The sequence below is a fragment of the Pristiophorus japonicus genome, chromosome 13 (genome assembly GCF_044704955.1).
Source record: "Pristiophorus japonicus isolate sPriJap1 chromosome 13, sPriJap1.hap1, whole genome shotgun sequence".
In the NCBI taxonomy this organism is placed as follows: domain Eukaryota; kingdom Metazoa; phylum Chordata; class Chondrichthyes; family Pristiophoridae; genus Pristiophorus; species Pristiophorus japonicus.
In genome coordinates, this window is record NC_091989.1 from 63562427 (window position 1) to 63578676 (window position 16250).

A 16250-nucleotide genomic window follows, 5' to 3' on the forward strand; every position below is an offset into this window, starting at 1 on the left:
TCTGAGGGTTGTGAATCTGTGGTATTCGCTGCCTCGGAGAGCTATGGAAGCTGGGTCATTGAATAAATTTAAGACAGAGATAGACAGTTTCTTAATTGAAAAGGGGTTATGGGGAACGGGCAGGGAAGTGGACCCGAGGCCATGATCGGATCAGCCATGATCGTATTAAATGGCGGAGCAGGCTCGAGGGGCCGTATGGCCTATTCCTGATCCTATTTCTTATGTTCTTAACAATCTGAGTTATAGAAGAGTGAAACTGTAATATGGATGTGTTTGTTTCTCAAAATCATATCAGGACAGCACTGAAATACGGACATTTCAATTATTTAAAGATTAAACCCAGTGTTTTTATTGATCTGGTAGTCTGATACTTCTACAATTGACACCTCAGCAGACTGACGGGATTTCCCCTGCGACAGCCTGTCTGGTGACTGAAAACTCTTGTGACTGGTTGCCGTTCTGTCAGTGTTCAAAGAAAGAACTTGCATTTCTAAAATGCCTCAAGATGTCCCAACGTGCTTTACAGCCAATGATGTACTTTTTGAAGTGTTGTCCCTGTTGTAATGTAGGAAACATGGCAGCTAATGTGCACACAGCAAGATCCCACAAACAGCAATTAAATAAATGACCAGATCATCTGTGCCATGGGATCTTTTACATCCACATGAGCGGACAGCTGGAGTCTTATCCAAAAGATAGCATCTCTGACAATGCAACATTCCCTCAGTACAGCATGAAGTGACAGCCTAGATTACATTACATCGGATATATGACACAGAAACAAGCCATTCGGCCCAACCAGTCCATGCCGGCGTTTATGCTCCACTTGAGCCTCCTCTCGTCTTTCCTCCTCTAAATCTATCAGCATAACCCTCTATTCCCTTCTCCCCCATATGCTTGTCTAGCCTCCCCTTAAATGCATCTATACTATTCACTTCAACCTGTGGTAGCGAGTTCCACATTCTCACCACTTTTTGGGTAAAGAATTTTCTTCTGAATTCCCTATTGGATTTCCATTATTTTTCCTGCCACCTATGTTAAGCTGACTGGTCTATAATTCCCTGGCCATGTTCTATCCCCCTTCTTAAATATGTTATCTATCCGCCAGTCCTCTGGCACTATACCTTTTGCTAACAAATTATTAAATATGTGTAGTAATGCCTCTGCTATCTCTTCCCTAGATTACTTTAAAAAGTGTGGATGCAATCCATCTGCACCAAGGGTTTTATCCTCTTTGAGTTTGATTAGTTTATTTAATAGATCCCTCTTTTTATTTTAAATGTATTTATCTCTTCACCCAATGTCATGTCCACCTGTTCTATCTCCCTGGTAAATACTGAAGCAAAACAATTATTTAATATTTCTGCCATCTCTCTATCGTTATCTGTGGTATTATTCTGTCTATCCCTTAATAGCACTATTCCCATCCTAACCTTCCTTTTTTATTGATGTGCCAGTAAAATATTTTACTATTTTGTTTTATGGTCCTTGATAATTTAATTTCCTAGTTCCTCTTTGCCTTCCTAATTGTTTTTTTTTTACTTCTCTCCTAATCTTTTCATATTCGTCCTTATCATGCTCTCCCCTGCTGTCTATGTACTTAATTTATGCCTCTTTCCTTACTCTCAGTTGTTCCCTTATGGCTTTATTCATCCATGGAGTCTCATTAGTGTTCAGTTTGTTCTTTCCTTTTAGTGGAATATATTGCTCCTGCACTCTGTGAACACTGTTTTAAATGTTTCCCATTGCTGTTCTACATCACTTTTTTTGCCAATATTGTTGCCCATGTTATTTTCTCAAGTTCTATTCTCAGCCCCTCAAAATCAGCTTTTCTCCAATCTATTAACCTGGTTTTCATCATTAGGTATGTCCTTCTCAATTATCATCTTAAAGCATATTATATTATGGTCACTATTGCCTAGATATTCCCCTACTTTTACTTCTCTTGCCTGCTCTGGTTCATTCCCCATTATTAGATCCAAGAGTGAATCCTCCCTTGGGCTTTTTACATATTAGGTTAGAAAGGAGTCTTGAACACATTGTAGGAACTCCATTCCCTTATCCCCTTTACCTACCTCTTCTGTCCAATTAATATCTGGGTAGTTGAAATCCCCCATGATTATTATTCTATGTTTTTTACTAATTTCCCAAATTTGTCTGCATATTTCTTCCTCCACCTCCCTTCCACTATTAGGTGGTCTGTAGACTACACCTATTAGTGTGATTTATTCTTTATTATCATTTATCTTTATCCATATGGATTCTATTTTCTTGCTGATAGCTGCCATTATATCATCTCCATTAAGTGTGGCTGCTCCATCTCCCCTTTTTCCCTCTCTGCCTTTTCTAAATATGTTATACCCTGTAATGTTTAATTCCCAGTCCTGTTTTTTCTGTAGCCATGTCTCAGTAATGCTTACTATATCTGGTTCCTCGCAATGCATAATTGCCTCCAGCTCCTCTGTTATATTAGGGACACTGTGCATTGTTGTACAGACAGTTTAACTCGTTATTAACAGGCTTTCCTCTCACTTTATGTTTAACCATCTTCTTAGACTCCTATTCTATAACTCTCCCTTACTTTATTCTTTCCTATGCTCTCTTTTTCTGTTTTTATATTTAGGCTGGTTGCGTTTCTTGTAGATCCTCCCCCCATCTTACTAGTTAAAGCTTTTGCCACCTCCTTATTTACCCTTTCCCCTAGGACTAGGGTCCCATCCCAGTTTAGGTGGAGCCTGTTCCATCGGTACAGCTCCTTCCTGTCCCAGAAGTGGTGTCAGTGATCCATGAAAAGGAACCCCTCTTTCCCACACCAGCCCTTTAGCTCCTGGTCTGTTTGCTTCAATGCCAATTTGCACGTGGCTCAGGCAAAAACCCAGAGATTATTACTCTCGAGGTCCTGCTTTTTAATTTAGAGCCTAACTCCTGATGCTGTTTCAGCAGGACCTCGTCCCTGTTCCTAACTGTGTTGTTTATTCTAGCATGGGCCACGACAACTGGATTTACTCGCTCTATTTCCAAGTTTCTCTCCAGCTGCTGTGAGATATTCCTTACCCTGGCACTGGGTAGGCAACACACCCTTCAGGATTGTCATTCTTGGCTGCAGAGGAAGCTATTTATCCCCCTAATTATAGAGTCCACTATCACTACCATATTTCTATTCTGCTTTCACCCCTGCCCAGCCCTTGGACAGCCTTCTGAGCCGCGCTGCCTTGGTCAGTATTGTGGCTATCCTCCCTGCAGTCTTTCTCCTTGTTCTCACAGGTAGCGAGTACAACGTACCTGTTGGACAGGACCAGTGTCTGCAGGATCTCCTTCTCAACCTCTCCTAAATCCCCACTACCCGGCTCCCTAACAGTCACACCCTCTCTTTCCTGCATCTATGTTTTCCTTTGGGGTGTGACTGTATTCTGGATAAAACTATCCAGAAATTCCTCCTCCTTCTTTGTGTCGGACTGTCTCCATCTCACACTTCAGCTCGATGACTCTGTGCCAGAGAGACTCGAGATGGAGACATCCACTGCTCGGGACAGTCTCGCTGTCCACAAACTCCCGCATACTGTAGTCCAGACAAACAACCTGCTCTGCCATATCTTAGTCTAGTCTTATTTTGTTTATTTAATTAGTTAAAGTCTTTATTCAATGATTATTTATAGTCACATTAATTAGTTTAACTAGTTAAGCTATAAGTTTAATGCAGCACTATATAGTTTCCTGCACTTAGTTTAAACCATAGTCCTAGGTTAGTGAGAAAAGAGAGAAAAAAACCTTATTACTTACCAACCAATCACTTACCTGCTGTCCTTGTTTTTGTTGGAAATCGTCGAAGGTTCTGCCGCCGCTGATACCGCCTCCAATTAGGTCTGTGCCCCTCTTCCCCGAATTCCCACTCTTTCCAAATAAAGCACTCTGGTTAAGTGCTCTCCAGTTAAGACACCCTGTGCAGATCGCTCTCATGTGCTCAAGTGGAAACCCGTGACCTTCTGAATGTTTTATTCATTCACGGGATATGGGCATCGCCGGCAAGGAGGCATTTATTGCCCATCCCTAATTGCCCTTGAGAAGGTGATGGTGAGCCGCCTCCTTGAACTGCTGCAGATTATGGTGAAGGTACTCCCACAGTGCTGACTTTGTCGTAGCGGCTTGGTATAACTGAGTGGCTTGCTAGGCCATTTCAGAGGGCAGTTAAGAGTCATCCACATTGATGTGGGTCTGGAGTCACGTATTGGCCAGACCGGGTAAGGACGGCAGAATTCTTTCCCTAAATGACATTCGTGAGCTAGTTGGGTTTATTATGACAATCCGGTAGTTTCAGGGTCACCATTACTGACACTAACTTTTTAATTCCAGATTTATTTAATTAATTGAATTTAAATCCCCCAGCTGCCGGAGTGGGATTTGAACTCACGTCTCCGGATTATTACTCCGGGCCTCTGGGTTACTCATCATCATAGGCAGTCCCTCGAAATCAAGGAAGACTTGCTTCCACTCTAAAAGTGAGTTCTTAGTCCAATACGGAAATTACAGTCTCTGTCACAGGTGGGGCAGACAGTTGTTGAGGGAAAGGGTGGGTGGGACAGGTTTGCTGCACGTTCCTTCCGCTGCCTGCCACTGGTTTCTGCATGCTCTCAGTGATGAGACTCAAGGTGCTCAGCGCCCTCCCTGATGCACTTCCTCTACTTAGGGCCGCCTTTGGCCAGGGACTCCCAGCTGTCATTGGGGATGTTGCACTTTATCAGGCTTTGAGGGTGTCCTTGAAACATTTCCTCTGCCCACCTTGGGCTCGCTTGCCGTGTAGGAGTTCCGAGTAGAGCGTTTGCTTTGGGAGTCTCGAGTCGGGCATTTGAACAATGTGGCCTGCCCAGCGGAGCTGGTCGAATGTGGTCAGTGCTTCAATGCTGGGGATGTTGGCCTGGTCGAGGATGCTAACGTTGGTGCATTTGTCCTGACGGGGGATTTGCAGGATTTTGTGGCGACATCGTTGGTAGTATTTCTCCAGCGATTTGAGGTGTCTGGATTACTAGTCCAGTAACATAGCCACTGAGTTCCCGTACCCTATGAATCCGAGGCAAGAGTGCTACCACTGAGCCATGGCTGACATAGTATTGCTGCAAAGTGCTTGACTGTCACTTTCCCAGCAACTGACACCATGTTACGCGCCCCAGACACTGCTGCACCACGGGTGCCAGTGTCTCGTATTGCGGGGCTCTGAGGCCGACTCAATCCCTAATGCACAGGGCAGAATATTGCGGCCTGCAAGTGCACTGAGCATGGCTAGCCTGTGCACCAACTGTGCATGAGGATCACAAAGGTCCCCACAATTTATTCAAATTAGGGAAAAGCCCCTAATGTGTGGCTCAAGCCTCTGAAACGTGCTCCTATCACTCAGCGTCTATTGGAAGTGGGAGCTTCAAGGGAGGCCTGCCTTTACCCCAGTGACCCTTTCTTTCACTTTGTTCTTAAAGCACCACCCTTTGCTCCTGGCACTGCTGCTGCAGTCTCTGAAAGTTAATCCGTCAATGGACTGTCATGCCCCAGCCCATTATTGCCTGGGCACGGTTTTAAAGGTAGCTGGTGTCATTAATGATCTGGCCTGAAACCTCAGTCCTGCACCACAAACACATTTAAATTAGCTGACCTAGTGTTAGTTGGGGTTCAACTGCACTCGATGCCTGAGGACCAGCAGTCCTGGTGACACTGTCCGAGGACTGCATTGCTGGCTCCACACTCTCCTCTATGCAACTGGGACGTTGAGCACAGTTCTTGCTGTGCAGAGACTAAGATAAGTTGAGGAGTAACTCTGTCTCCATGCGGTAAAAAACTCGGGTAGAAGGAGTTGGTATATGACTTGCTGGTGAAATTAGTATTTTTCTTTATCATGGCTTTATATATTTTCTTAATCCCTACTTAGAGAAGCCTAGTCCTGTCTGGAGAGACATGAGGCGGCTTGCATGATATAATGTGGAGTATTAAAGTAAGAGTCCTCATTAAAACTGAGCAAAAACAATGTAAAATAGATTAATTTGAGAGTTAGAAACAGAATGCATACAGTAAATCGTGACTTGAATTCCTCTCCTAAGACACGATTTGGGACTCAGTTCTCAGTTCTGTCAATCTTCTGAAATTAATATAATGCACCTGTTTCCCACCCCCTTCACGGCTGTTAATTCAGTGGCAATCCGTTGTTGTGCGATTGTGGGGTCTTATTCGACGCTAGGCTGAGCTTCAGATCCCACATCTAGTCACCAAGACTGCCTATTTCCACCTCCTCAACATCGCTCACTTCTGTCCCTGCCATTCAACTTCATCCATGTCTTAATCACCTCCATGTTCAATGCTGCCCCAAATCACGGCACCCCACACACCTGAACTCATTCACAACTCCGCTGCCCGGATCCTATCCCGTATTGAGTCTCGCTCACCTATCACTGTGGTCTTCAGCAACCTCCTGCGCTTATCAATGCATTGACTTCAAAATCTTTGTCCTCATCGACAAATCCTTCCTGCTTTTGCTCTACCTCTGCAGCCTCCTCTGTCTCTACAGTCAGTTTGTACCCTCTGCTCTCCTGAGCTTGGCCTATTAGGCATTTTACCCCCAGACACTCCCCTTTCCATCCAGCATCAGTGACGGCATTGTTGGCCCTGCATTCTGGAGCCATATTCTAAAGCCTTCCACTTTGCTATACCTCTCCCCTCCTCAAAACCTAGCTCTTCGATGAATCAAAAATGTAACCTGAAGGGTAGCAAGGAATGAAGCCCATACCAGCAGAATAGCAGAGAGTGAAGCCAAGACCAGCAGAATAGCAGGGAGTGAAGCCAAGACTAGCAGAATAGCAAGTTGAGACCAGACCAGCATAGTCAGAGGGATTGAAGCCCAGAACAGCACAGTAGCAGGGAGCTGAGCTCAGAGAAGTAGAGCAGCAGTGAGAGGAGCCCAGGCCAGCAGAGTAGCAGGGATTGAAGCCCAGACCAGCAGAGCAATAGGATAAGGAACCCAGAGCAGTAGGGAGTGAAGCAACAGAGAAGCATGGAGTAAAGCCTTCAGTAAAATATTGTCAGGTAGTAGGGCAGGGACCAGACAATCTGTGTTTGTTGTATTTACGTGGGCTCTGATGGTCCACCTTAAGCGACTGGCAGAGTTCAAAGGTAAACAATGGCGGAGTGCTCCATACAAAACAGCCATTGTAACATAGGAATCGCTCGACAAAATATGATCAAGGTCCATCTAGTTCACCACCTACCACCTAGCAGTCACATAATACAACGATAATGGAGTTGTTGATATTCACTAATTGTATTTAAATAAATGAGGACCTGTTCCATCCTGCACTGGTCTGAGAGTCACTGTTGTGCAGTTTCAGGATTACAAAGGATAATTTCATGAATTTGTGCTCTCAGGAATTTTGCCAGGAACACATATTAAAGAATTCAGGCATGTGCCCAAATTCCCAATGTGCACCCCAGGCAGTGGTGACTCATGCCTGGGACATAATTTTATTGGGTAAGGGTATTGAGGGATATGGGCCAAGGAGGGTAAATGGAGTTGAGGTGCAGATCAGCAATGATCTAATTGAATGGCAGAACAGGCTCGAGGGCTGAATGGCCTCCACCTGCTCCTAATGTTCCTATGCCAGAAGTACAAAAAGCTGATGATACAATTCATAGGAATACAATGTCGCTGTGTGGCCTCATTTCATTCAGTTACTGTTTTGTGTGTTTGATGTTATTATCTAATAAAGGCAGTATACTGAACAGAATATTGTTTTCTGTTCATTGACTGACTAGATTTTCCAGGCACATTCAGGCCAGTTATAATGATGAAGAGGATCTTTTCACACAGGTACAGAAAACAACGAAGCGGGAAAACCTTATCAAGATTTTCAAAGTTACAAAAAGTTTTGAGAGGGTAAAATAGTGAAGGATCGATTCTGTTGGTTGGCAGATCAGTAACAAGGAGGCATGAATTTAGGATTCTCATTCGAAAAATGCAAGCGCACATCAGAGAATTGCGATCAGAGAATTGTGAGCACACACGGGTAGATTTTGACGTTGTGGGATAGTGTCAAAGGGATGATAGCGAGTTGGCAGCCCGTTGTACAGCGATACCTCTGCAAGATCCTACAAATCCCCTGGGAGGACAGACGCACCAACATTAGCATCCAAGACCAGGCCAACATCCCCAGCATTGAAGCACTGACCACACTTGATCAACTCCGCTGGGCAGGCCACATTGTCCGCATGCCAGACACGAGACTCCCAAAGCAAGCGCTCGACTTGAAACTCCTTCACGGCAAACGAGTCAAAGGTGGGCAGGGGAAATGTTACAAGGATACCCTCAAAGCCTCCCTGATAAAATGCAACATCCCCGCCGACACCTGGGAGTCCCTGGCCAAAGACCGCCCCAAGTGGAGAAAGTGCATCCGGGAGGGCACTGAGCACCTCGAGTCTCATCGCCAAGAGCATACAGAAAACAAGCGCAGGCAGCGGAAAGAGTATGCGGTGAACCAGTCCCACCCACCCTTTCCCTCAACGACTATCTGTCCGACCTGTGACAGGGACTGTGGCTCTCGTGTTGGTCTGTTCAGCCACCTAAGGACTCATTTTAAGAGTGGAAGCAAGTCTTCCTCGATTCTGAGGGACTGCCTATGATGACACATCTCTCCCCATTTTCATTTGCATCAACTTCATTTTACACTATCGCACAAAGTCAAGATCAGCCACCGCAGTGCGCAAGATGCATCACCAGAGGTGAGGCCTCTGGAAATCTACCGTTACAATTACATTTAAAAGAGAAATGAATAATTAGTTGAAAAGAGCGAATTTATAAAGGGTGCAAGGTAAGGCCGAGAACTAGGGATGGACTTAACTCGCGCGGGTTTCCTAACGCGCACGGACTCAGAAGTCTAAATGTTTTGTTGTGGGACCCTTAACGGGGCTTTTAACCAGAGCTTTTGATTTTTACTGGATGACCTCAGGAACCTCGTCTCTCACCGTGAGGTGGAAACTCAGTGGCCATTGTGCAAGGCGTCATGTCTGTATGCTTGGGTTTACTAGCCACCAAGTGGCACCACTGTCGGGGCATTGGGCTGTGTGCACCAGGTATAAAAGGCCAGCCATCTTGTAATGTAATCACTTTGGGCCCTAATAAAGTAGAGCCAGGTTTGTACCTGTTCGGAGTTTACAGTATTCAGTCAATTGAGTTATTGCATACACAACACAAGGTCAATAGGACAAAAATCGCGGGTGCGTACGATGTGCACACCCACCCGTAGAGGCCCCGCAATTGCCGGTTCTCGGCTTGCAATGTGCATGCGCCTAAATCCGGCATTTGCGAACTGTCAGCATTTCTTTTGACTGTTTCAATGCATACCCAGGAGAAGGGCCTTTGCGGGTGGAGATTTGGCCTATTTGCCCAACTCTTGCCATGCGAATGTCCTTCAAACTATTACTCCTGGTAAAAGCAGGCGTAAGGCCTGCGTTTACCAGCGTCAGAGTTTTAATAGAAAAAAATAACATTACTTATTTTTATATTAAAAATCCTGCCCGCAGGAAGCCTCCGACTGCAATTTTTGGCCCATTATTGCAGAGCATGGAAATCCACAAATACTCCCTCCTTACTTGTCGAAGGGAAAGGCTCTTGCTGACTCCATTTTGTACACAGATTTAGGTGTCTAGGGGAGAAATTTGGGAGTGTCCTGTTTGGGGCACAAACATTTGAAAGTTGAAAAAATTTGCGGCAGGCGCTCATGTTTCTCATCTTTTTAAAAAATTTGGTGTTTGCGCTTCAGAAAGGAAGTGGAGCACTAAATCAAGTGCGCCACTTCCTTCCCAGAGCGCTAAAGGACACAGGCGGAGGTAGTGGTGCCGCGCTATACACTGGGCTGTGCTGCCGCTGCCACTTTGAGGCTCCTTCCCTCCCTTAAAGGAAAAGGCCATAGCTGCAGGCTCTGCATTGGGACCAGTGAGCTGGTCCCCGACGGCAGCCGCGATCCAGCACAGTGCCAGACCGATCGATTGCGGCCCCAGAGAATGTAAAAAAAATTGAGAAAAATCATTTCAGAAATTTAGGTACTTACCGTGACAATCTCCCCTTTAACCTTCGCCCCTGAAGCACCTGGGCTCCCAATAAGCAGCTGTTGGTGTTTTCGCCCGGCGATGCTGCAGGGGACATAACAAAAGATCTCTACTTGACCTGCCATCTATTACATCAACATGGGTGTCATTTATACTGTCTCACCCTGGTACTCCGAATCGGACCAAGCTGAGCCCCAGCACCAGCAACAACAACACCAACCTTCTCAATGATCAGATGCTCCACAGGACAGCGGGCATCAGCACTGGGCTGCACCGTGCCGAAGGCGATACCCCCCACTTACAGGCAGAGGATGAGCTTCCTCAACAAGACTGAGCAGCAGTGCTAAAGGAGGCTCAGGCTATTGCACCAGATCCTCGCAGACATTTGCAGCTTGCTGGAGCAAGACCTGCAGCCCAGAGGAGCAGGTGGCCATGCCTTACCAGTGGCTGTCAAAGTCATTAGCGCTCTCCACCATCGCCTTGGGCTCCTTCCAGGGATCTGCAGAAGACATTTGTGGCATCTTGCAGTCAGCCATCCACAGATGCATCACACAGGTCACCAATACCATGTTTTACAAGGCAGCCAATTATATGAACTTTGCCACTGATGTGGCCAATGTTACTGAGCGGGTGCTCGACTTTGCCGCTCTGTCTGGCTTCCCACAGGTGCAGGGCGTCATTGACAGTTCACATGTGGCCTCTGGGCACCTCATCATCACCCAGGAGTCTTCGTGAACCGCAAGGGCTTCCACTCCCTCAATGTGCAGCTCGTCTGCAACCATAGGAAGATCATCATGCACATATGTGCCAAATTCCCTGGCAGCTGCCATGACTCTGTACCAGTCCACTCTCCCTCAGCTCTTCGCACCTCCAAATAGACTTGCTGGCTGTCGGAGACAAGGGCTATCCACTAAAGACGTGGCTCATGACACCCTTGAGGAGGCCAAGCAATGAGGACGAGGAGAGATACAATAAAAGCCACATCTCCACCAGATGTGTCATAGAGCAAGCAATCGGCATGCTCCAGATGTGCTTGATACTTTTACTGATCTGGAGGAGCCCTTCAGTACGCACCGGCCAGGGTCTCCAGAATCATCGTCATATGCTGCACCCTGCACAACATAGCACAGCAGTGAGGATTAGCGCTGCATGAGCAGCAAGGCGCAGAGCACACCGCCTCTTCAGAGGAGCAGGAGGAAGAGCATCAACTGGAAGACGAGGAGGTGCAGGAGGAACCCGAGTGCAGATGGCACCAGTACTTGAGCACATTGCTGCCAGGGATGGGCTCATCATGGCCAGATTTACTTAACTTGCTGCCATGCACCCACATGGCTGCCACATGCTGAGCCAAGTTTCCCCCGCCACCCCTCCGCCACAACAGCACAATAAAGCATCCCTACGATGACCAAGCCATTCCTTTCACATAAACCGCCATTGCTGGAGGTTACGTTATGTCTCACTATTCACTCCAACTCACTGAGCCACTTCCAAGGTAGCAGACAAAAATGGGTATGACCAGAAAGTGGTGAAAATAAATACATTTATATGTGTGTAAACAGTAACGGACCTTAATAATAACATTTCTTTCTTCCGGATGAGGGTGAGTGTGAGGGGTGGTTAGTCACATGGGGCTGTGAGTATGCACATAGAGGGATGGGTGGACCTGGAAAATATGTTGGTGCAAGTGATGTGCAGGAGTAGGCATGGGAAGGCATACTGATTGGTGACAGGGACATCAGGATGAAGCGCTGTGTGGCAGTTCACTCACCTTTCCTGATCTCATCAGATCATTGAATCTCTTCCTGCACTGCACCCATATCCTCCTGACAACATTCCTGCTGCTGACCACCTCAGTAATTTCAAACCATGCCTTTTTTGTCTCTTGGGGCGGTCTCGTCTGCCCATCAGCAGGGAAGAGGACCTCCCTGCGTGCTTTGACTCCCTCCACCAGATTCTGTATTGAGGCATCCAAAAAGCGGGGTACAGACCTCTGACTTTGGGAGCCCATTTTTATAACTTGCAGCAATAACTCAATACTCCCTCCACACTCCTACAGGAACCTTCTAATGCGATGTGGCCAAGGCTGCTTTAAATATCCCTGCTGGAAATGAGTCATCGATGACGTCATCAGATAGGGCTCGGAAATGTGCATGGCTTGTTCAGTAGGTGCCATTAACTAAAAGTCACAGGGAGAATGCAGGTTTCACATCTTCGGGCTCTCCGCCCGAATTCGCGGCCCTCACCCATCCAACCCGCCGGGAAGGTAAACGTTCCCGCCATGGGATCTGATTTAAACGGCTCCAGTTCAAGAGCTAACATCGGCACAGGCCTTGATGGGCCTCCTTCAGTCACTCCAAACAATTACAACAGTTAAGAATTTTGTATGAAATTGCTCCTTTCTCTCAATGTCTGCACCTCAAACTCCGCACAAGCACCGCTCGCATTACGTCAGTTTGTACCCACCATCTACCAGATTAGAGCAAGTTAACATTAAGAGTACAAAAACGTTTCTGTGCAATTTCCATCACCGCTACACCAGCCGTGCTAGAAGTTGTATGATGAGAATATTTTCTATCAGTGGACAAGAATGTTGTCAAAAAAAACAATAAGAGGAAGCGTCCGACTGTGCTAACACATTTGTCAAATCCTCTTCCCTAATCTTTCCAGCTGGCTCCACCGTCGAGGAACTCATTCTCAGGATCCTGTCCGACTCGCAGCAAAGTTCCGAAGCTGAGGATGATTATGTTTTAAAGCTCTGTGATGCTGAAGAGGTTTTGCAGAAGTAAGTTATTTGTGTACCGCTTGCTCATTGCTGCCTTATGAAATTAACATTTCACACAAAGGGTGGTAGAAATCTGGAAGTCTCTGCCCCCAAAAGGCTGTGGATTTTGGGAAAATGGGAGCTTTCAAGTCAGAGATCAATAGATTATTTTTTTAGACCAGGGTATCACGGGATGTGGACCAAAGGCGGGCGAATTAAGTTGAGGTACAGATCAGCCATGGTCTAATTGAATGACTCGAGGGGCTGAATGGTTCACATCTGTTCCAATGTTCCTAAATTGCTTTCAATTTTAAAGGGTAGAAATTTGCTGTCACTTACATCAAACTGCTCCGGCTTAATAACCAGAGAGCGGGGCCCATGTGGGGGAGCGACTCCAGTTTGATGAGTTTGGATTTTACACTGAACAATCCAGGACCTGTATCTACATCCTGTATACACACATTAATTGCTGTACACAAAGCCGATCTTAAAGAAACTTCAAACTACTCTCCATTCTAAGAACAATTAACATTTCATTTCCGGCTCAACAAACTCCTAATTAAGTTACCTAGGATATACGGCACAGAAATAGGCCATTCGGCCCAACCAGTCCATGTCGGCGTTTATGCTTCACTCGAGCCACCTCCCATCTTTCCTCCTCTAAATCTATCAGCAAAACCCTCTATTCCCTTCTCCCTCATACCTGTCCAGCCTCCCCTTAAAGTTGCTGGTAATTCCACATGGGAAGTGGTTCTTTCCGATTTGAGATGAAGCTTGCATATCCAACTGAACTTCCCTGTGCTCAAAAAAACATTGAACCTTTTTTCTAAGTGTCTTCAACACAAGGGGGTGCCGGGGGGGGGGGCGGTTATCTGATGTGTAATTTGTACTTGGAGAGAATGAAACAAATGGTAGCAGGCTGGTTTGTGTAGAGGGTCTGATCTCTTCAGTGGAGCAATGGCCAAAGGAAGAGCTATCAGATTTATTGCTGTCACTCCTCCCTCGCAAATTAATATTGGCTTCAATTTATTGCAGGTAGTTTAATTTTGTGGTTTCGGCAAGCATAGCATTCCAGAACTTTTCTGCTAATTCATTCTTGGGATGTGGGCATCGTTCACAAGAATTGCACTTATTTCCCATCCCTAGTTGCCCTGTGAAGGTGGTGGTACAACTGAGTGACTTGCTTGACCACTACAGAGGCCAGTTAAGAATCACCCACATTGGTGAGAAGACTGGAGTCACGTGTAGGCCATATATGGTAAGGGCAGTAGGTTTCTGTTAAGTATGGAGGAACTCCACAAGACTGAATACTGTGAGCTAAAACTGATGTGACCTTAGTCTCTTTAATACAACTCCAGAGTGCCTGAGCAGCATGGCAGATAACCTTTTATACTCCCTTGCACGAGGTGTGCAGGTGACCCGTGGGCCTCCAACAGTTGTGCCCTCTGGTGGCAAGTCTTACACCATTACAATCTTTACATACATAACAGTTTCCTTTTCCCAAAGGACGCCAGTAAATCAGTTGGGTTGATAACTGCTGACTGCTCCGTATCAGCTGGTTCTTGTGTGGGATAGGGGTGCTCAGCCATAATAGTTGTTCGAGCATTTTGCTATCATGTGCAACAGGCTGAAAAGCAGAATTTCCCCATCGAGATCCTCCAACCTATTGCACAGCTGAGTGGTTTTACAGAAAGCCTTTGAAATGTCATTAGCAGGTTTTAAAGTCCTTTCAGGGAAAGTAGAAATGGGGTGGCCAAATGGATAAACACCACTTGAATAACGGGAGCCAGGGGCATGTGAGCAAAGATATTGGGCAGACTGCCAAAGATGCCAACCCCAATGGACACCAACCCTGCTGCTGGCCCTTCAAATTGAGATTCCTTGGGACTGAGCATATTAGAAGAGAATCTATGATTTTCTGCTAAATGTTGAGTTAGATTTCCTGGAGGTTCCTGTTTGTTCTATAACCAGCAGGCAGGGGTGTAGGTGTTTCCATGGGTTTTTTCCCCTGAGGTTTAGTTGGAAACTGAAAATAGTCAATGCTCTCAACCACCACAGTCAGAATACGAACAACAGTGCCCATTGTGGATAAATCGGGTAAGGTGCCATCGTCCAATATTAAGATTTTGGCACATTGTTCCTCTGGGCATGCGTTGGCTTTGCCCGTTGCCAGCACAGCTGTGCAGCTTACAAACATTTTATACAACTCTGACCACATCCTCAGCAGGGATGTAATTTTAAACTGTGGAAATATTGGCCTTGAAAACAAGTGATTAATAGATAGTGTCAAATCAAGGTGCATTGCACTGCACTGACACTCCAACCCATCCCATGATTTACTTCATTGGTCTGAGTAACCCAGTTGATCAAAGAGTGAAAATAATGGCACCACATTCGCTAAAGGTGCCCCTTGTTTACCACCAATGTTTAATAGCATTTCAACCTGATGGGCTGAAGGATCACGGGAAACCTTTCATCAGCCAAACAGCATTCCAATAAACTCTTGTGAAAGAGCCAAGAACTTCAGGAAAAATGCAGCAGGAACATTCAGAATATCCCTGCTGGCAACATAAGAACATGAGATAGGAGCAGGAGTACGCCATCTGGCCCCTCGAGCTTGCTCCGCCATTCAATACGATCATGGCTGATCTGATCATGGACTGAGCTTCACTTCCCTGCCCGCTCCCCATAACTCTTTACTCCCTTATCGCTGGTGCGCTGGTGATCGCAAGTTCTTTCTGCCCCCCCCCCCCCCCCCCCCCCCACAGACCCATCCATCACCGGCATACTGTTGATGCAATAGTCTACAGGATGCACTGCAGCAACTCGACAAAGTTGCATCTTTGGAAAAGTGCGACTCAGCGTTTTCCAACAACCTGAAATTCAAGTGTACATTCCTGGGGCTGGATTTTTGGCTTTGATGTCTTTGGGGCGATAATGGCTGCGGGACAGGAAAGATGGCGGCCAGGAATAGTTTGCGCCTCAATAGGTAAGTTTGGGCTGCTGGGCCCTGAGTCAGGGGGCGCAGCACTAAGGGAGGCATTGTACGTTGCACACCTCTCTTGAGGAGTTAGGATGGGAGACTCCTGAGTTAAAGAGCCGGGCCGGGAGTGCTCCAAGAGACACTTGTGGGGGGGGGGGGGGTACACCTTTTTATATAAAAAAAACACACAAAAACATTGCCCACACCACCACAACACAAATCACAAAAAAAATTAAAAGAAAAGGCAATCACACTTACCTTAGGAGTCCATTACCTATCGCTCCACTGTTGGTATAGTTGGACCGCCTGATTTCCCAGGTGGTCACTGCGGGGCGCGCTTTGCAGCATATGGGTCGGGCAAGAATCAAAACTCATGCCAGTGTTGCAACCAGCGGCGTTGCACACCGGGCGCAGCTCTTCCGGGTGGTGCTG

At 46.4% G+C, this 16250-nt stretch overlaps 1 protein-coding gene across 13 annotated transcripts in view; it reads left to right on the plus strand.

The window, feature by feature from the left end:
* The window catches only part of LOC139278603 (phosphatidylinositol 3-kinase C2 domain-containing subunit gamma-like), a 261681-nt gene that overhangs the window by 33201 nt on the left and 212230 nt on the right, over positions 1–16250 (plus strand). For all 13 annotated transcript variants that reach the window (XR_011596318.1, XR_011596319.1, XM_070897571.1 and 10 more), the window contains exon 5: positions 12742–12856. Coding sequence is in view for 11 of the 13 variants with exons in the window: in XM_070897571.1 (XP_070753672.1) it covers positions 12742–12856 (115 nt within the window). In the remaining 2 variants the exon portion in view is untranslated. The remainder of the gene's footprint in view (positions 1–12741; positions 12857–16250) is intronic.